Here is an 18,816-nt window from a genome sequence, read left to right as displayed (position 1 = left end):
TTTGAACAGCGGAGTTCTCCTTTAATCTTTGCTTAAAATGAGATCCATATTGCTTGTACACAGACCACTGTTCAACTAAATAATTAAACAGCGTACATTTGAGGGTAAAAACAGGATTAATTGCTGTGTTATAAGTGCTTTCTAATTGTAAAGCGACCTTGGTGTGTAGAAAGGCGCTATATAAAAAAAAAAACATTATTATTATTATTATTTTTAATTGTATTGTTTATACATTTATAAATGTACTGAAATAGTTCAACATTGTATAAATATCATTTCCCCTTCCTGTCCTTCCATCTCTTCTGTAAATATATTATTTCACACCCATGCATTGTTTAATGTGACTGTTTATCCTGTCCATGTCTCATAAACAATGACCTCTGTTACAAATATAAACCGATTTTCAAATACTCACATAATACAGAAGTGTCTATTGTATGCACACGGTCTTCACAACAAGCTTCCAGCCATGTGCAAAGTGACTAAATTCGAATCAACCTTAAAACTTCATTTCAAATATCACACAAAAGTGATCTTGACGCACAGGAAACCGTCATCGTGTATGGCTTCTCTTACATGGATCCTGAGCGGTGCAGCAAGTGCAGGAATCTGAAGAGGACAGAACTTCTTGTCTATATTTTTAGTGATGAATGAAATCCCTGTTGATTCTACAGTATATTCCCTTTTTGATCTCACACTAAATCATTTCTGCTTTTAAGTAGAGTGATGATCACAGCACTGACTCCAGGACTGCATCTACAGTCGCAGTCCAGCGTTAGGACATGATACCGAACACTGGATTATGTCGACAGATACTGGGGCCGTGCTCTTCGTAGTCTTTCTTTGTGTGACACACATGGAAGAACTCGGGCTGTAATAATAATAATAATAATAATAATACAGAAATACTGTGTAAGATGGCATCAAACATATATTTAAGACAAAAATTCAGCAATCATTTAGAGTGTGCTTTAAGTCAAACTTAAAAAGCTGTAAATTGAAATGAGAAGCTTGCTTGTGTGTGTGTGTGTGTGTGTGTGTGTGTGTGCGTGTATTGGTGTATGCAGATTGTTACCGTGGAAGCCAACATGGACCCTCCAAACCAGACAGCATATCTCTGCATATGATGCGTGATCACCTGTACCTCAATTGGTTTAGGCTGCGAGAAAGAAAGACAGTAAGGTAACAAGATAAACTCAGCAATACATGATAGAAACCAAGCTCAAGGCTAGACATTGACACACACACACACATTACACACCCAGGTTCTCCGCTAACATGGTCCTGTAACAGAATATGGGTGGGTTGTACCAATAAGGATTAAATTAAGCACAGTTTAGAGCTAATCTAGGATCTGTTGATCTGGGCTTTATTTTAAATCGAGTTGTCTTACACCACTTCATTTTAAACACAGATTAACAAATCGGGGATAAGAATTCTAACCTGCGATCAAAACCTCCATTTACCATCCATTTTCTCCGTCATGATGGATTCGCCACGGACAACACTGCGGCAGTGCGTGCGGACTTCATAAACGTGGAAATATACGAATTCTCCAGAGTAACTAAACAGCAACAGTGTAACTTTCACTTCCACTGGAGTGACTACAAAGGGATCGTGAACTTTAAACTTTGAATGGGAAAAAAAAAAAATTCAACTGCCATTATTAACCACTCATTCGATTAACCGATACAGGCTGAGAAAATGAAAACATTTCAAATAAAAAAATTAAAATCTGAGTTTAAAGTGATGGAGCAACAAGATTATAGTTAATCCAGGTTTATTGTGAAATTAATATACATTAAATTAAATTTTAAACAAGGTTTAAAGTTTGGTGCAACAGAATTATTAGATAAACCTTGATATAACCTAGATTTAAGCTTAATCCTTATTGGTGCAACCCACCCTATGAGTAATAACCTAAGACCAGTTCCTCTTTGCTCACATTATATGGATATTTATATTGCAATGAAAGAACCTCTGTCTACTCAGGGACCTTGAAATCATCACTCAACCCTCTTACACCCACTCCTACATCACACCTGGAGCTAGTATTTTGTGTCTAAACGTGCTGTATTGTTCCAGCTCTGCGCAGTAGGGTTATATTTAAACGTTGTGCATTCCCAGAAAGACTTTGTCGAGTAGTACATTAAGGTTACTGGACTTACAATCACACTCTTGCAAACATTTACCTCAGAAAAGCAGTATCATAAATCTCAAAAATGTCAATGTTCTGCTAATTGGTGAGTAATTCCTCCCCCTTCATTTAAACACTGTCTGTGATTTACACTAAAGCAGCTTGGGCGTGATTTAACATGGGTCTGTACCATGAGTGCGGACTGAGGCTGCTGGATATGAATATAGCTGGACTAAGTGCAAATAGGACCTTCAGGTACAAACTCTTGTTGACTGCTGAAAACCAGCAGGCCTGCAATTATGCTGAAAGTAAAGAAAGCCTTTCTGGACCGACGTTCTGTGTTCAGAGGCATGCTGAACAAAATTAAATACTGGACAAACAGCTCAGTATGTGCATGACCTGTGAACAAAACTCACACTGGGTCAATTATCACAGGAGACTTTGCTCCAGGACCAGTAAAGGCAACAATGGCTCTATAATCAGCGCTCCCAACCGAGGAAATTTTCACTTCAAGATGATGTCCTTGTATTACATCTGACAACCAGCTAAAAATTCACTTGCCATGTGGCAGAGACCATTCAAGGTTAAATGACAGGTTGGTTGACTTTAATGAGTTGTTAGAGGACAGGAGAAACAGCAGATTTACAACCTCAGTTTTTCTTAAACAGGGAAAAGAGGTGGTCCTTGTTGCTCTGGTGATGGAGGTAGAACAGAGGTAAGACCAGCATGCCCAAAAACAGGTATTATAATCTTGCTCCAATACCACATCCATTTCTATCTGCCCCAGAGAGTAGTGGTTTCCCAATTGTATTTCGATCTTTCTTTCAGATCTGTTTTCCTCTGCCTGGTTGGTCGTACAGACCTAATAGAACACCATTCAGATTCCTTCTGGCATCATTTTGCAGAGCCAGTTATACCCAATACCTGGACACAAGAGAAAAGAAATTCTGGGGTTGGGGTAATAGAGGAATCTCACAGTGACTGGAGCAGGGTCGCTGTAATTGTGCTGAAGCAGGATTGTGCATGGATTGTCACAAGCTGAACACAGTTTCTAAATTGCTCATTCAATACCTCATATGGACAAGTTCCTGGATTAGCTGGGTGCTGTTCATGTTTTTTTTTTTTGTTTTGTTTTTTTCCCAACCCTGGATTTAACCAAGGGCTATTTGCAGACTGTCTTGTCACCAAGTCCGAGGAGAAATCAACTTTCACCATCCTGTTCAGTTTACACCAATTTATTACACGTGTTTGGGTAGGCTCACAACAAACTCAGTGGAGTGTTCAATTGGATGGTATGGTATCTGGGTTTTCACTTGGATCTTGAGCAGATGTGCCCCACAAATTATTACGATGGCAGCAATCACAACCCGCCTATGGTCTAGGTGAGACAGTTCCTGGTGCTTGCAGGAGATCATCTTGGGTTGTACCTAACTACTCATACCTCATCAGACTTACCCTGGGTCTGCTCTGTCCTCTGGGTAGGATGCTGTTGAATTCGGTACATTGGTACACTGGAACTAAACACACTAGTCAGTGGGTGGTAGCCCATGGTAAAAGTATGATAAAGTTTGCCCGAGGGTGTTAACAGATAGCAAGACCTTATATTATTAGCATGCTAAAATGGAGTGAAATTAAATGAAAGCTACCACAGCTTCACCAAGCAGCAAACTGGATTTCATGCATAGCTTCCTTCCTTTATTTGTCAGTACTGCAGAATTTCATGCAGTGCTAACTTCCATTTAGCTGAAGCAAACTGCCCTTTAATGTTTTGATGTATTTCATGCTGAATCGCTAACCTTTATCCGGCCTCCACTTAGCTCCTCACTGAGTCGGAGTCTGGCATCGACTACACGCTTCAGATCCCTTTGTAGCCGTCGACCAAAGTCCCTGAACATAGTGGATCCTCCAGAGAGCACTATATTCTAACACACACACATACACACACACACAAAGTAGTGTTCTTCATCAGTTCAAATCCTCTGGTTTTAACATTATTAAACTTACCCAGAAATGATTACACATCATGCCTGATATCCACGTCTCTCACCAAAGAAGTACATCAAAACCAGAAATACACTTTTCCTGATGAATGTATCCGCAGAACAGTGGCTCAGGGCCTAGCTCTTTTCAGCGTCCATGCTGACCGTGCAACATCTTTAATTACAGCAACAGAGACTGCATCTCAGAATAAAACGGATGTTAAGATAAAATTCTGCAATTCGTAAGAAAACTCGTTTTGCCCCAGCTGCTGAGAGTCTCTGACGAGCAGCGAGGGAGGCATGTGCAACTTAAATGGAGGTGCATATATATATTTTTTTCCCGGGAGCAGAAAGCATTATCTATAAAGAAAAAAAAATCATGGCAGATTTGTACAAGAAATGATTGATCCTAGCGAGTGAGCTGTTGAAAGAAAGAAACAACAACAACATCAGTAATTAACTGTTGGCTGCTGAGCTGTAGGTTTGTATCCATCATTTAATTCAAGTCAAGCACTATTAAATGTTATAGAAATACTATATTGGGAGAAATATTGTCCTCAATCCTAGTCGTGTATAATCCTATTAGTAGCATATCTCTGAGCATTTCCCTTTTTTTTTTTTTTTTTTTTTTTTTTTATTAAAATGGATATGTGCACATGGCAGTCTGTCCAGGGTGTACCCCGCCTTGTGCCCGATGCTCCCTGGGATAGGCTCCAGGTTTCCTCGTGACCCTGAAAAGGATTAAGCTGTATAGAAGATGGATGGATGGATGGATATGTGCACATTTTTGCACCCAATCAGCAGGATAATGGGTGACGACTTGGATGAAAACTAACATGCAGAGTCGGAGTAAGCTGTTGGGTCACCAGAACAGCTTCCATGCACCTTAGCACAGATTCTACACATGTCTGGAACTACGGTCCCCTCTGAAAGTATTGGAACAGCAAGGCCAATTCTATTGTTTTTGCTATACGTTGAAGACATTTGGGTTTGAGATCAAAATATGAATATGAGATGACAGATCAGAATTTCAGTTCAGTTTGGTTCTCCCTTCAGTCTCCTCTTCAGGAGGTGAAATGCTGCTCAGCTGGGTTAAGGTCTGTTAATTGACTTGGCCAGTTTAAAACCCTCCACTTTCCCCCCGAGGAAGTCCTTTGTCGAGTTGGCACTGTGTTTTGGATCGTTGTCTTGCTGCATGATGAAGTTCCTCCTGATTAATTCGGATGCATTTCTCTGTGAATTGGCAGAAAAAAACGTTCCTGTAAACTTCTGAATACATTCTGCTGCTACCATCGTGAGTTCCATCATCAATAAAGATTAGTGAGAATGTTCCAGAAGCAGCCATGCAACCCCAAGCCATGACACTACCTCCACCATGCTTGACTGATGAGCTTCTATGTTTTGTATCATGAACAGATATATTCTTTCTCCACACTTTGTCCTTTCCATCACTTTGGTAGAGGTTCACCTCGGTTCCAGAACTTTTGTGGATCATCTCTGTATTTCTTTGCGAATTCCATTCGGGCTTTCTGATTCTTACTGCTGATGAGTGGTTTGCATCTTGTGGTATGGCCTCTATATTTCTGCACTTGAACGGTTGTTTTGGGGTTTTTCTTCACGGCTCTCACAATGTTTCTGTCATCAACTGCTGTTGTTTTCCTTCGCCGACCTGCTCCATGTCTGGTTGTTAGTACACCAGTGGTTTCTTTCTTTTTCAGGGAATTCCAAATTGATGCATCGGCTATTCAAAATGCTTATGCAATGGCTCCGATAGATTTTCCCTCTTTTCTCAGCTTCAAAATGGATAGCTTTTCTCCCATAGACAGCGCTCTGGTCTTCATATTGATTCATCCTTTTTACCAACAAATGCAATCTTCACAGGTGAAAATGAAAACTCAAACCAAGAGTAGACATTCAGAGCAGTTAATTATTTAAACAATCAATTTAACAGGACACACCTGGGCAGTAAGAAACACCTATCAGTTTACAGTTCCATGTATTCAAAAATATTTTTATCACTTGAGAAACGGGTGGGTTCAAACAACAGGTGCCATGTGCTAAGTTGTTCAACACATCTAGATGTAAATATGAGGAAATCAAAGCTGAAATTCTGATCTGTCGTCTCATATTCATATTTTGATGTCAAACATAAAAGTACTCAGTGTATAGCCAAAAAAAAGCACACACACAAAAACCCAGAATTGGCCTTGCTGCTCCAATACTTTCAGTTACGGCCACATGAATACAGCTTGGTTGGAGGTGTTGGAAATGAACCTTTCTGTTTGCTGATGAGTGTCTACTGTTGAAGTGAGTTTGGTGGATGAACAGTGACCTCTAGCTGAGAAACCGAAACATAGACATGAGGGTTGTCTTCAGTAATAATGATTTCCTCTCATGAGGGAAGAAATGATGATGATTTAAAACAACTTAGTAGCGCCAATGAGTCTAGATGATAGTGGTGATTCTGCTGAAAAATCCATGAACCTTGTTAGTTAGAAAGACTGGATATGCGTCTCAGATGCTACAAGTATCCTGGATGTTAGTTAGAAGAGGCCGTTTATATAATATACTTATACCACAGCGTAGTGAACTCTCAAATCTGATTGGTCAGAAGGTGTTGATTAATTGTCTTAACAGTAGCTCGGAATGCACTCGTTTAATAATCTGTATGGTAACAACTCACTCGCAGTGACTTGTACAGACGATCCCAGACGTGAACAAAATGTAATATGATGTTTATTTAACTGTTAATACGATGTTTCATGTAACTATTAACAGACAAAAATGACAACATTGCCAAATGTTGTGGTGTAAGAGGAATGAAAACACTTCAGGATGTGCTGTTAGAGGATAATAATACTTTGAGGTGGTAACAGTGACACCGCTTCATCAACCCCAACCCATCGTTGATTAATTCTCTATAGCAGCATGACACCGAGTGAGTGTTTCGTTCAGGCTATAATATACACGTGATGTATGTTGGCGTAACGTACCTTGTAAAGAGGCCTTCTCACATCTATCGGACAGCTCTGAATGACCTCATCTATGATATCTGAAATGGGCTCCATGAAGTCCGGGTTGGCAAACTGGACAGACAAAAATCCCAAATCACCGAGGACACAACAATGTTAACTTCACAGATGAAAAACTAAGAAGCGGTAAGGTCGTGAGCTACAGTTTGTTTTTTTTTTTCTTTCTATGATGAAAAAAGTAAATAACAATGATTAATAGCTAAATAATAATCACCCTTGTACTGGCAATCTATGATGAAAAGTAATGACATTGTACAAATTTAAAACTTGAACTTTTCCACATTTGTAGTGTTAAAATCTGGAACTAAAATGGACCGGATTATACTGCAATGCCATATGAATACTTATTAATCAATAAGTATTCAATTGTTGGGAAAAAAATCCAATATTGATTTTTCTCACCACTTCCCATATTATTCTGTGTAGATTTATGACATATAATCCCAATTAAGTCCATTTCACTACAAAATGTTCAAGCGTGTGGGGCGTGAATACTTTTGCAAGACCAAAGCGCTGTCTGTTACCTCTGGATGGAAGAAAATCTCTGGTCCAAGAAAGCGTTCATATCCCACATCTATCTGAAACTCATTTTTGTTGACGGCATTGATGCCTTTATATTTCTTTATCCATTTCGCTGGGTCTGTGTCGTACTTCGTGAACTCTTTCACAATGTCTGGGCAGATGTAGCAGAACCTCTCCTGAAGGCAAATTAAAAAAAAAAAAAAAAAAAGACACATAATACAGCACACGGCTTCTCTATGTGAAGCACAGCAATCCGTTCAGCCATTTTAGGTCACTCTCACTTCCGCTGCGCTCTTTAATACGTCCATCTGATTAATAAAGGCTTGTGATTGGCTGCGATACCGGGCGTGAACGCGCTTAAAGACATATTTAAAAATCACTACACCACATCGCTGTCGTAATGCTTGATTGTGATTGGTCAGAAGGTGTTGATGTTAATTTTCTATAACAGCAGCTCTGATGGAAGCGCAGCTGCAAATCACAGGTGTATATTAATGCACCTGCTCGTTCTGATACGTTATCGTTTCTATAGTAACAGCTTATACAACAACTTGTAGGTTTTACGTGTGTAAGGTGATGTTTATTTTAGTATTTCGGGCAGGGGTGGCTTGACGGTTAAGGCTCTGGGTTACTGATCAGAAGGTCGGGGGTTCAAGCCCCAGCACTGCCAAGCTGCCACTGTTGGGCCCTTGAGCAAGACCCTTAACCCTCTCTGCTCCAGGGGGCGCTGTATCATGGCTGACCCTGTGCTCTAACCCCAACTTCCTGACATGCTGGGATATGTCAAAAAAAAAAAAAAAAAAGAATTTCACTGTGCTGTAATGTATATGTGTAATGTATATGTAACAGAGGAGTTTACGCTTCTTTGCAGTTTCTTGGTATCAAGACAAGCTGCATTTTATGTTCTTTTATGTCTTATTAACTTCAAGATCGAGACAAAAGACAGGTTGGTGAGGAAAAGACTGTTTATAGCTGTTATTAAACATAACTGAGATCTTGTTTCATGAACATTGCACAACATAAAATGTAACAAAAAATGGATAAAAAACTATGATGTGCTGCATTTAAATCAATAAAAGTATATATCTATAAGCACTGGGGAAATGTATGTGGTATAAGAGAAATAAAACACCTTGGTACTTTGGGAAAATAATCCCAAACAAGCTCCGCTTCATCACACCAGCCCATTGTTGATTATTTTCCTACGACAGCATGACACGACTGTTTTATTCCTTGCTGTGAATTATTGGTGTGAAGGCACAGTTTTGTTCATCCTCGTTTGTTCCCTGTACGTGGTAGGCTTAGACGATTGTATTTTTATTTCTGTGACAAAGATCTAGCTTAGCCTTGAAGCCATTCCTCATTAACAAGGCACAGAAATCAATAATTAAATCTCATTACCATCAATCACGAGGTCTCATTTGGTCTGCCATTTGACTATTTTTACGCCCTTTTCGTATTTTTCCATTATTTATATAATTTCCAAAGCAGATGATATTTATAGATCTGATGTTGTTAAGACTGTACGATGCTATCTGATTGCTGTCTTCTCATGCTGAAGCAAACATCTGGATCTAGCAAAGCTGAGGCCTGTAATCTAATTTCACCGATACAATCACAGTGACAGCATGCCCAGATTTTATACGAATGTCTCGAGAATTGTTATGCATTAGGTAGCGGGTAGGAGAGAAAAAAAACGATAAAAGCAAGATTGCAGATTCACCTTGATTGCCTTTGCGGTCTCCAGAGACTGTTCTGGAGGAATCCCGACCTCTCTGTCTCTGAGGAGCTGCTGGATGAAGTAGGTGATGTCTCGGCCTGCTATAGGGATGTGCTTTATACAGCTCCCAATCACGTAGCCCTCTGCCTAGAGGCCAGGGGAAAAACATGCATGACCGAACACCGGGTAACATCAGCTGTACAAATCAACACAGGATCTATTGATTACTGAAAAGAAAACAGATGCACATACAGTACAAACTCAAAGCTACAGCTGAGGTCAGACGTTTACATCACAGGATGATCCGTGTAAAGTGTTATTGTTTTGTCTTCTGGGAAACAAGTATGCATCTCGTGTAGCTTCTGAAGGGCAGTAAATGAAAGAAAAAAAGATCTTAAGACAAAATTATAACCATTTACTTCAATCATCCTGTTCAAAAGTTTACACCCCCCTGGCTCTTAACATATCGTGTTGCCTTCTTGAGCATCAGTGAATGTTCGTACCTTTTGTAATAGTTGTGTACGAGTACGAGAAGTGATGGATCTCAACATCTTATATTCGCTGTTGGAAAGGGGCCAAATATGCAGAAGATGCTGGAAAAAGCCAAGAATGTGCAAGACCTGCAGGATTTTTCTGAAGAAAAGTGGGCAGTTTAACTGCTAAATAAACTAAATAAACAACCAAAATGCAATTTTTATTATCCATTCTATTGATTTATTAACATTTTGCAGATTCTGCAAGGCGTATGTAAACTTATGACCTCAACTGTACATAGTGAAAGAGACTACATAAAGTTTTGCCGGTCTGGTATAGCTGAATAAATCTATTGAAGCAGGTTGTTATAAGGTTCGATTATATTCTGGGTGCGAACGAATACGAATATACTGTATTATTTAGACTGAACAGATAACGTGTTGCCAGAAAGGTCCATTTCCAACACCTCCAACCAAGCTGTATTCATGTGGCCGTAACTCTTCAATCGTTCAGTCAAAATTATTCAAACTGCCTCTGAAAATCTAATGTTCAACAACATTAATGAATATATTTTAGAATTCAAATATTTCTACTGATGAATATCTGCCAGTGATACTTACAGTTGCAATAAAAATGATTCAACCCCATTGCAAATCAGGTTTATTGTCAAAATTTACAAACGTTCCGCTGTTTGCAATGAACAAATCAATAAAAATCAACAAAAGCCATTGAAATAGTTCAACAAAACGACTGCGTCAAGTGATTTCCACAAATGCAACTTATAATGCAACTTATAAAGACTTATAATGTCTCAAAATGATTCAACCCCCTGAATAGAATCCCTCACAACAGGACAGATAATAACAAAACAGGTGTTGTCTCAAGCACACCTGATGAACTCATCAAGGGCTTCATTAATTGCACCAGGTGTGCTTGAGCTGGATCACATGAAATACCTGAACTGGCTAAGGGCATGAAATACCTGGGCGGGGCAGAAAAAGGAAGCTATCAACGGTTGCAAGCAGATTTCTGAGAAGGCAGGTTGTGAAAAACCCTCGAGTGACTGCAAAAGACCTGCAACAAGCACTGCGGTTTCAGTGAGCACAGTAAGGCGTGTACTAAACGCAGAATGTTTCACCACTACTGACCCAAAAGCACAAGAAAAGTCGACTCAAAATCATATAAATAATCCACAGAAGTTTTGGGATTCTGTTCTGTGGAGCGATGAAACAAAATGGATGGATCGGCGGTACGTCTGGAGGAAGAAGAATGAAGAAAGAACACTCTGTACACAGTCGAGCATGGTGGAGGCTCGGTGATGCTCTGCGGCTGCTATGCATCCTCTGGCACTGGAAACCTGCAGCGTGTGGGAGGTGAGATGGATTCATTGAAGTATCAGGAAATCCTAGGAGAAAACATCACGCCGTCTGTGAGGAAGCTGAAGCTTGGGCGTCATCGGACCTTCAAACAGGACAAGGATCCTAAGCGTACCTCAAATTCCACCAAGGCTTGGGTGCAGAAGAAGTCCTGGAAGATTCTACAGGGCCATCACAGTCACCTGACTCGAACCCCTTAGAAGATCTCAGGTGGGATTTGAAGAAGGCGGTCGCAGCACGCAAACCCAAGAATATTACTGACCTGGAGGCCACTGCTCATGAGGAACGGGAGAAGATTCCTCAGGAACGCTGCTGGAAGATCTGCATCTCGTTTGCAGCAGGTCATAACAGAAAAAGGGGCTCTACTAAGTACTGAACATGCTTGCCATGAAGGGGGTGAATAATTATGAAACTGGAGAAATCATTAAGTTGCATTTTCAGTTGAATTTGCGGAAGCCGCTTTAAGCGTTCGTGTTGAACTATTTCAATTGCTTTTGTTTGATTTGTTCACTTCAATCAGCTGAAAGTCTGTACATTTTGACAATGAACCTGATTTGCACTGGGGGTTGAATTATTTTGATTCCAACTGTACATACGAGTCTTTTTTGTCCTCTTCTGCTGTGAATCTTCTTCATCATGGTTTTTTTTTTTGTTGCTTTTTTAAATGATTTTATGCAGTCCAAAACTCTCTAATCTGTTGTACTCTGTACATCTCCGTTCGATTCTCCCCTTTTGCTCTTCCTGACGTAAATCATTACATTACCGAAATACAGTTTGAATTATTTTGATACGACACACCGGGTTTTATAGGGTTAACATGCTTGTGTGATGCATTTACAGGAACTGTCACAGCCAGAATTCACACACCATGATGACCCTCACATCTAGTGTAGAAATCAACTTCCGGTTTAGGCCACACCCACTTCAGGATAAAATCTGGGTGTAGATATGGATATTCAAAGCTCTAAATAGTGCAGATATACTATAGATAGTGGCATTGTATTACACCCAAGGATTACAACTTAATCACTATTTGTGCTGCAGACAAAACAAAGATGCACCGAAGGCCAATTAAATATGGATAAGTACTAAACAAGTATATTAAACAATCTCTCAGAACCGAAATGAGTTCCTTGGTTAAACATTCATAGACAGTGCTTCTGTTAATTACAAGACAAATATCTGCCGCACGCTGAAAAGAGCCTAATTAAAGTCAACGGCAAAGTTTTCCTTTTAGATCTCGATGCTTTCCAGTAAAATAAAACCCGGTAACATAGCTCAATTCTCAACTTACTTATTATCTCTTCATTCAAACTATTTTCTGGAATGATTAATTAAATAATTGCACAGATAATGGTTGTCGTACATATCTCCTCAGGAGAAGATTTTTGAATAGAAATAAAAACCGTGGTATTAACGGCAGTCATGCTAACTAGCACCTGTTAGCCTTCATTCACTGGTGGTGCAGGTGACATGTTACTTTAGTAGTTCCTTTAAGGAGTTTTATTTCATCACACTTACTACGTTTACGCGGACTGCGGTAATCTGATTATTGATCTTATTCTGAATAAGACGATATTCTGATTAAGGTGTTTACATGAGTCGCTTTTAGAATATTCCTTTCATGTTCCTGTTTTACGTGTTATAGAACGTAGACGGATTAACGGCACACGTCATTACGTCACCGCGCCACGCCGTCCCTCCGGAATTTCACGTATCGACATACAGTTCGTCTTCGTTATGGAACCGTATACAGTTTTGGGTGTTTCGTTTTTAATTATTTTACGAAAACTTCAAGTGTGGTTAATTATTCGTCGTGCTGTACGTGCAAATAGACGCCTGCTTGAAGCCGTGGGCTGCGTCCCAAACCGCGTACTTACCGTCTATATAGTAGCTGAAATACATGTATCTCGCCTACTATACAGAAGGTAAGTACGCGGTTTGGGACGCGGCCGTGCTCTCTTGTTCGCCGTCAAACGGTTGAGCGCTGCCGTGTGTGTACGTGTCCTGTCGCACAATGCGGTGAAAACTCTCACACGACGTTAATAGTGTGATTAAAGTGTGTACGCGTCTGTAACGCACGTCGATAATGCGTCTAAAACAGGAATACTCCACACGTCTTAATTCCATCCGTGTTTACTTCGAGTGTGACTTTAATCAGATTAAGGTCATCAATAATCGCTGTTTACATGCTAGTTCCTTAATCAGAGTATCGTCTTAATCGGGTTCATATCGGATTATCGTCGTCCATGTGAACGTAGTGAGTGATATATTAATACTAAAAAAAGGTCGTTGTACCACAGGTATCGCATGCGTGACTCCATCTCCACTGTCAATGACGATTCCTGTTAGCGTTCGCTCTCCAACCTGCCTGGACGTCCACGAGGCTGCTAGAGCCAGAACAGCCTGCATGTCACCACACACACACTCACGGTTACACAAGAAATATTACACACCGACACTGTAACAAGCTCTGTCAAGTCTGATCTTAGCATTCAAAGAATTACACGCGCATATTTATTTGTAATATATATACTGTACATACAGAACGTTCTCGAGATTTTCATAACTGGTCACTCTTAGCCTATGACTTATTAAATGAATAAAAACGTACTTTTATTCGTGGTGTTATAAAGTTATTTAATGTGATGAACGGTAATGTTTTTTTGTACAGCACTTTGGATCAACTGCTGTTGTCTTCAAATGCGCTTTATAAATAAATCTGACGTGCGAATTTTAATTCACGTGTACGTTTTTATTTTAATTTTACGTTTACGTTTTACAAAAATATCTGAAGTACATAGAAGCACTTTTACCTGGACGGCGATGTAAAGGCCAGGAACGTTGAACGTTTCAAACATGATCTCGGCTAAATATTCTCTGTTCTCCGGTGTGTTCAGAGGAGGCTCTGTCTGATTGTAATAAAAGAAAGAGCAGGGGGAAAAATTCTTAATACAGATACGTGAATACACAGACGTGACAATCCAAAATAGGACAAAATGTCTGGATAACCGTCACCTACGCTCGCTTTATTAGGAACACCTGTACACCTGCATATGTAATCATGCCATTATCCAGACAGCCAGTCATGTGGCAGCAGCACAATGCATAAAATCCTGCAGATACAGGTTTCAGCTAATGTTCACATCAAACTGAGGAAACATCTCAGTGATCTCAGTGGTATGGATGTTGGTGCCAGTTTGAGCATTTCAGAAACTGCTGCTCTCCTGGGATTTTCACACACAACAGTCTCTAGAGTCTATACTTACAGAATGGTGCCCGAAACAAAAAACATCCAGTGATCGGTAGTTCTGCAGGTGGAAACATCTTGTTGATGAGAGAGGTCAGAGGAGAACGGACTGTTTTGAGCTGCCAAGAAGGTCACGGTAATTCAAATAATCAACCACTCTTTACAACCATCTCAATGCACAACACGTCAGACCTACAGCAGCAGGAGAACACACTGGGTTCCAGTCCTGTCAGCCAAGAACAGGAATCTGAGGCTACAGTTGGAACAGGGTCACCTAAACTGGACTGCTGAAGACTGGAAGACGTTTATCCAATTCTATTACTAATTATTACTACAATACATTATTTAAATAATGGAAAGAATATAGCACAGTTGTGACTCTACCAAGAGAACACCGTCCACCAAAGTCAGTGCTTGGGAAGAGAGTGGATTAGTCTGAAAAGCAACCAAGGGGCCAAGCGTAACTCTCAGTATGATGCTTCCACCACCATGCTTCACGTTCTTCATGGTGCTCTGGGTAATGATGACTGCTGGCTTTCTGCCAAGGTCAAAATCTTCCATTTTGTTCTAAATCAGACTAGAGAACCTTTCCCCACATATCTAATGAGTTTCCAACATGCCTTGTAAAGCCCTGCTGTGTGGAGAGTTCAGGTTACGGTGGACCTGTGATCAGCTTCTCCTATAGAGAATAATAACCGAATTTCTCTATTAACACCATGTCCGTGACCTTCACGGTGGATTGGGCAGTGACGTTGAGAAATGCATCCTACTGACTCTAGGTCATATTCTGATCACATGTACAGCATCAATTTCACTGCGTTAGCCTTTCGTTTCCTGTACTATACACCGTATGCTTTAACATATACCGCTTAAAAGTACCGCCTGTGAGGAGGAGTCAGACCTCTCACCACGAGGAAGTTGTGATCTTCTGGCTCGGCTCTGAGGTATTTAAAAATGACCTGCTCCATAAACTTCTCCATCAGATCCCAGTCCTCGACGATGCCATGCCTGATGGGCCACTAGAACACAGACACACATACACAGATCCATGCAATAGGGTTTGACAACAATTCTTGGACAAGCGTGAATACAAAACACTTATCCTACTGGCACTGGCTCATGTGTGATACAGTAACATCACCTTGGTTGCATAGTTGGGCTTGTCGAGTGCTTCATCACCGATGAAGAAATCCAGATCATCCACTCCCTTCACGAGGCGTCTCTGAGCCTGGTCTCCAACTCCAGCTGTCTCTCTGATCGCAATGCCTGTGTGTGTGTGTGTGTGTGTGTGTGTGTGTGTGTGTGAACATAAGATGACAACATACAGTATATTCTTACAGAACACACATCTTTGTGTGGTTTTTTTTTTTAATGAAACACACACGTGAATACACTGATTTCTGAAGTATATCACATAAATACAGGGACTGTCATTGTGTGAGCCATTTTCCTGTTTCCTGTTCCATAATGTCTTCTTTTTTTACACTCTCCTGCTTCCCTCGTTTTTTCCTTCTTCTTTTTTTTCTAAATCTATGGCCTTCCTGTGTATTGACCCCCACTGTATATAATGATTAGCGCTGTTGGATTTGCCCTAAATGTTTGAACACCAGAGGTCCCAATCTGCACGGCCGGGAGAGTTCAAATATACAGAGAGCACGCTGATCACGTGACCACATCCTTTCCAGGAGACCCTGTGAGATCATCTGCACCGGTGAAGTGACTGACCGACATGCGTCACGGGGTTACACGACTGCGTATTAAATAAGTATCAAAAAGAGCTCTTCATTAGCTTAACACCAAAGGCCAGTTTAACCGACTTTGGAGCTCTATTTCTGCTACGGAGCTCATTGTCTTTCAGTTGATTACTAAGTCCTAAGGTCAGACATTTTGTATGTTCAAGCTAAATTTTTGGGAGAAATGTATTTATCTATGTTGAAGATATGGTGAGCTTACAGAGCATTTTCTTTACAATATTAAACCTCTGTTCGTAGCAATCATTAATTTATTTTGTTTTACACAGACGAAAATGCACACAGTCTCGCATTGTTTATTATACAGAAATTTAAATAAATAAATAAAAAAAAAAGGTCTCACGAATCGTGAATGCAGTACGATGAACTGAATCGAGTCGTGAACAGAGTGTGTTGTTACAAAGTTTAAAAAGTGCCACTGATTTAACTCCACAAATGCTGTAGAGGCTAGCGGATATCGATTTACATTCCATACTCTCGTATCTACACACCTTTCCTCTTAGTTTCACTGCAGTTACCGAACATTAAGACGATAACTCGGTGACACTTCCTGTATCTTCATTTAGATTTTTACCCAAAGCGATATCTTGTTAAGCCGTAGAAGAGCGCACAGTGCAAATCGGAGGGTTAGAAACAGAACAAAGGCAGTGTTCGACTGTAGACCGGCTTTAATTAGCACTTCCCTATGGTGTTGTTTAATTAAAAACCTGACCCAAATATCTGAAATGAGGAAAAAGTATATCACCCTGCTAGCACTAAAAAAGCATGATGCAGTCACGGCATCACCAAAGATGAACCTGCGTGAACGGGTGAGCCAGGAATCTTAACCGTACAGTACTTACAGGACGGCATGATAAACTGCGGCTCAGTGTTTCCAGCATAACCGATCTTCATGTAGCTGAAACAGAGGGCAATAATAATAATAATAATTTATCGTAGTAGTGAGTAAAGGAGGCTGGACTTGTGTGTTAAACTTGTGTTGCTCCTTAGTGAACACTGCATCACATCAAGAGCGCCACTATCTTCATAAACAATGTCCAGAAATTAAAACTCGACATGTTTAGGACTAACACAGTGATATATAAATGACACGACGGCAAACGTTACAGTAAATCTAACGTTACAGTAAGTCCTATAATTATAATTATCACATAAACCCCTGCAATAATTTGGTTTGATTGAACAAAATGGCTTCCGCACTCAATATCCAGCAGCTTATAGCTCACAGTTCACCTGTTATTTTGCTTATTTTTTGTGCTCTTTAAGTTCATCGTGTGCCACGAGATGCTAAAGAGAGATCATGAGATCGTGACATGTACCTGAATTTAAAATTTTTTTTTTTACTTTTTTGGACTTTTTTTGTTACTTCAATGCACTGTAAAGAAAACATGCACAGAGTTTGAAGGAGAAGCTGACCGAGCACTCGTCTGCTTACGGCTGACTTTACGTGCTGTTTATGATGTCGTCCATAAACGGTCCTCAAGATGAACAGTGATTAAGATGCGTCTCCTCTGATGTCCTCCATGTGACAAAGAAGGGACGATGCTGTTCATTTATTAATAGTGTCATGGTTATGTATGTAATATTAACCTCAAATGGCATTCCATAGCTTTTAACTGAGACACGCTCCTGTTTTACTTAAACTCCGCCCCCATATGCGTAAACCTCTCGCAACTTATGAATATTGTGTTATTGAGTCTGTATTTACATCTGAGGTCTGAATATCATCTCAGATCAGCTGAGAGTAATCCTCACTAAGCGTGCTGTATTAACTCAACTCTTAATACAGACCAAAATAAAGTGAGTGTGTGTGTGTGTGTGTGTGTGTGTGTGTGTTTTGTACCCTAACTCACCCAGTCCCAAAGTCGATGACACATGGAGGTAAAGGCACTGCCATGTCCTGACTCTGGTGAAGAAACAACACCACACACACACACACACACACACACACACACTGTCACTTTGACGAACTTTTAAATTAACACACAATTTGTCACACTGAAAACGAACACACACACACAGTGTCACATTGACGCACTTTTAAACTAACATACACATACACACACCATCACCTTTTCACACTGACGCACTTTTAAACACGCACACACACACACTGTCACACTGACGCACTTTTAAACACGCACACACACACACTGTCACACTGACGCACTTTTAAACACGCACACACACACTTCATCACCTTTTCACACTGACGCACTTTTAAACTAACACACACACACGCACACTGAGTTAGTAATAATAATAATAATAATAATAATAATAATAATAATAATAAATACCTTTTACAGAGATGACTGTATCTCCGGTTTATGGAACACACACTGTTTCTTTTCTCTTTTTTCCATCTCAGACTGACTGCTTCCCGAGTCAAAGGCAAAGCGCAAAAATAGAAACACACCGCATCTGCCAAAAATAATCCCCCATGCCCTTCTCTGCAGGGATATTTGTCTGGTTTCCTCCACCGCAGACCATGCAAATGCCACACACCCGCCCACCCACACACACAGGTCTGTCCTGTATCAGAAAATACTGCATTGTTCCCTACTCCCTACAA

The 18,816-nt window shown here is 40.3% G+C and overlaps 1 protein-coding gene across 2 annotated transcripts; it reads right to left on the bottom strand.

Annotated features, from left to right (window-relative positions):
• Positions 1 to 18,741, bottom strand: actr3b (actin related protein 3B). Of its 2 annotated transcripts, none has more exons than XM_017482008.3 (13): positions 18,542 to 18,741; positions 18,095 to 18,147; positions 17,084 to 17,139; positions 15,632 to 15,756; positions 15,399 to 15,509; positions 14,057 to 14,152; positions 13,539 to 13,646; positions 9,394 to 9,537; positions 7,673 to 7,846; positions 7,110 to 7,202; positions 3,934 to 4,059; positions 1,076 to 1,159; positions 1 to 871 (listed from the first exon to the last, which is right to left on the bottom strand). In XM_017482008.3, the coding sequence occupies exons 2-13, from the start codon at positions 18,136 to 18,138 to the stop codon at positions 776 to 778; spliced, it is 1,257 nt and encodes a 418-aa protein (XP_017337497.1). In that variant the 5' UTR covers positions 18,139 to 18,147; positions 18,542 to 18,741; the 3' UTR covers positions 1 to 775. The 2 variants fall into 2 exon arrangements, with proteins under 2 accessions (XP_017337497.1, XP_053540194.1); XM_053684219.1 differs by lacking the exon at positions 18,542 to 18,741 and adding an exon at positions 18,314 to 18,396.
• Between the last annotated feature and the right edge of the window lie 75 nt (positions 18,742 to 18,816).

The sequence above is a fragment of the Ictalurus punctatus genome, chromosome 1 (genome assembly GCF_001660625.3).
Source record: "Ictalurus punctatus breed USDA103 chromosome 1, Coco_2.0, whole genome shotgun sequence".
Classification (NCBI taxonomy): Eukaryota; Metazoa; Chordata; class Actinopteri; order Siluriformes; family Ictaluridae; genus Ictalurus; species Ictalurus punctatus.
This window is presented reverse-complemented; position numbering and strand designations above follow the sequence as displayed.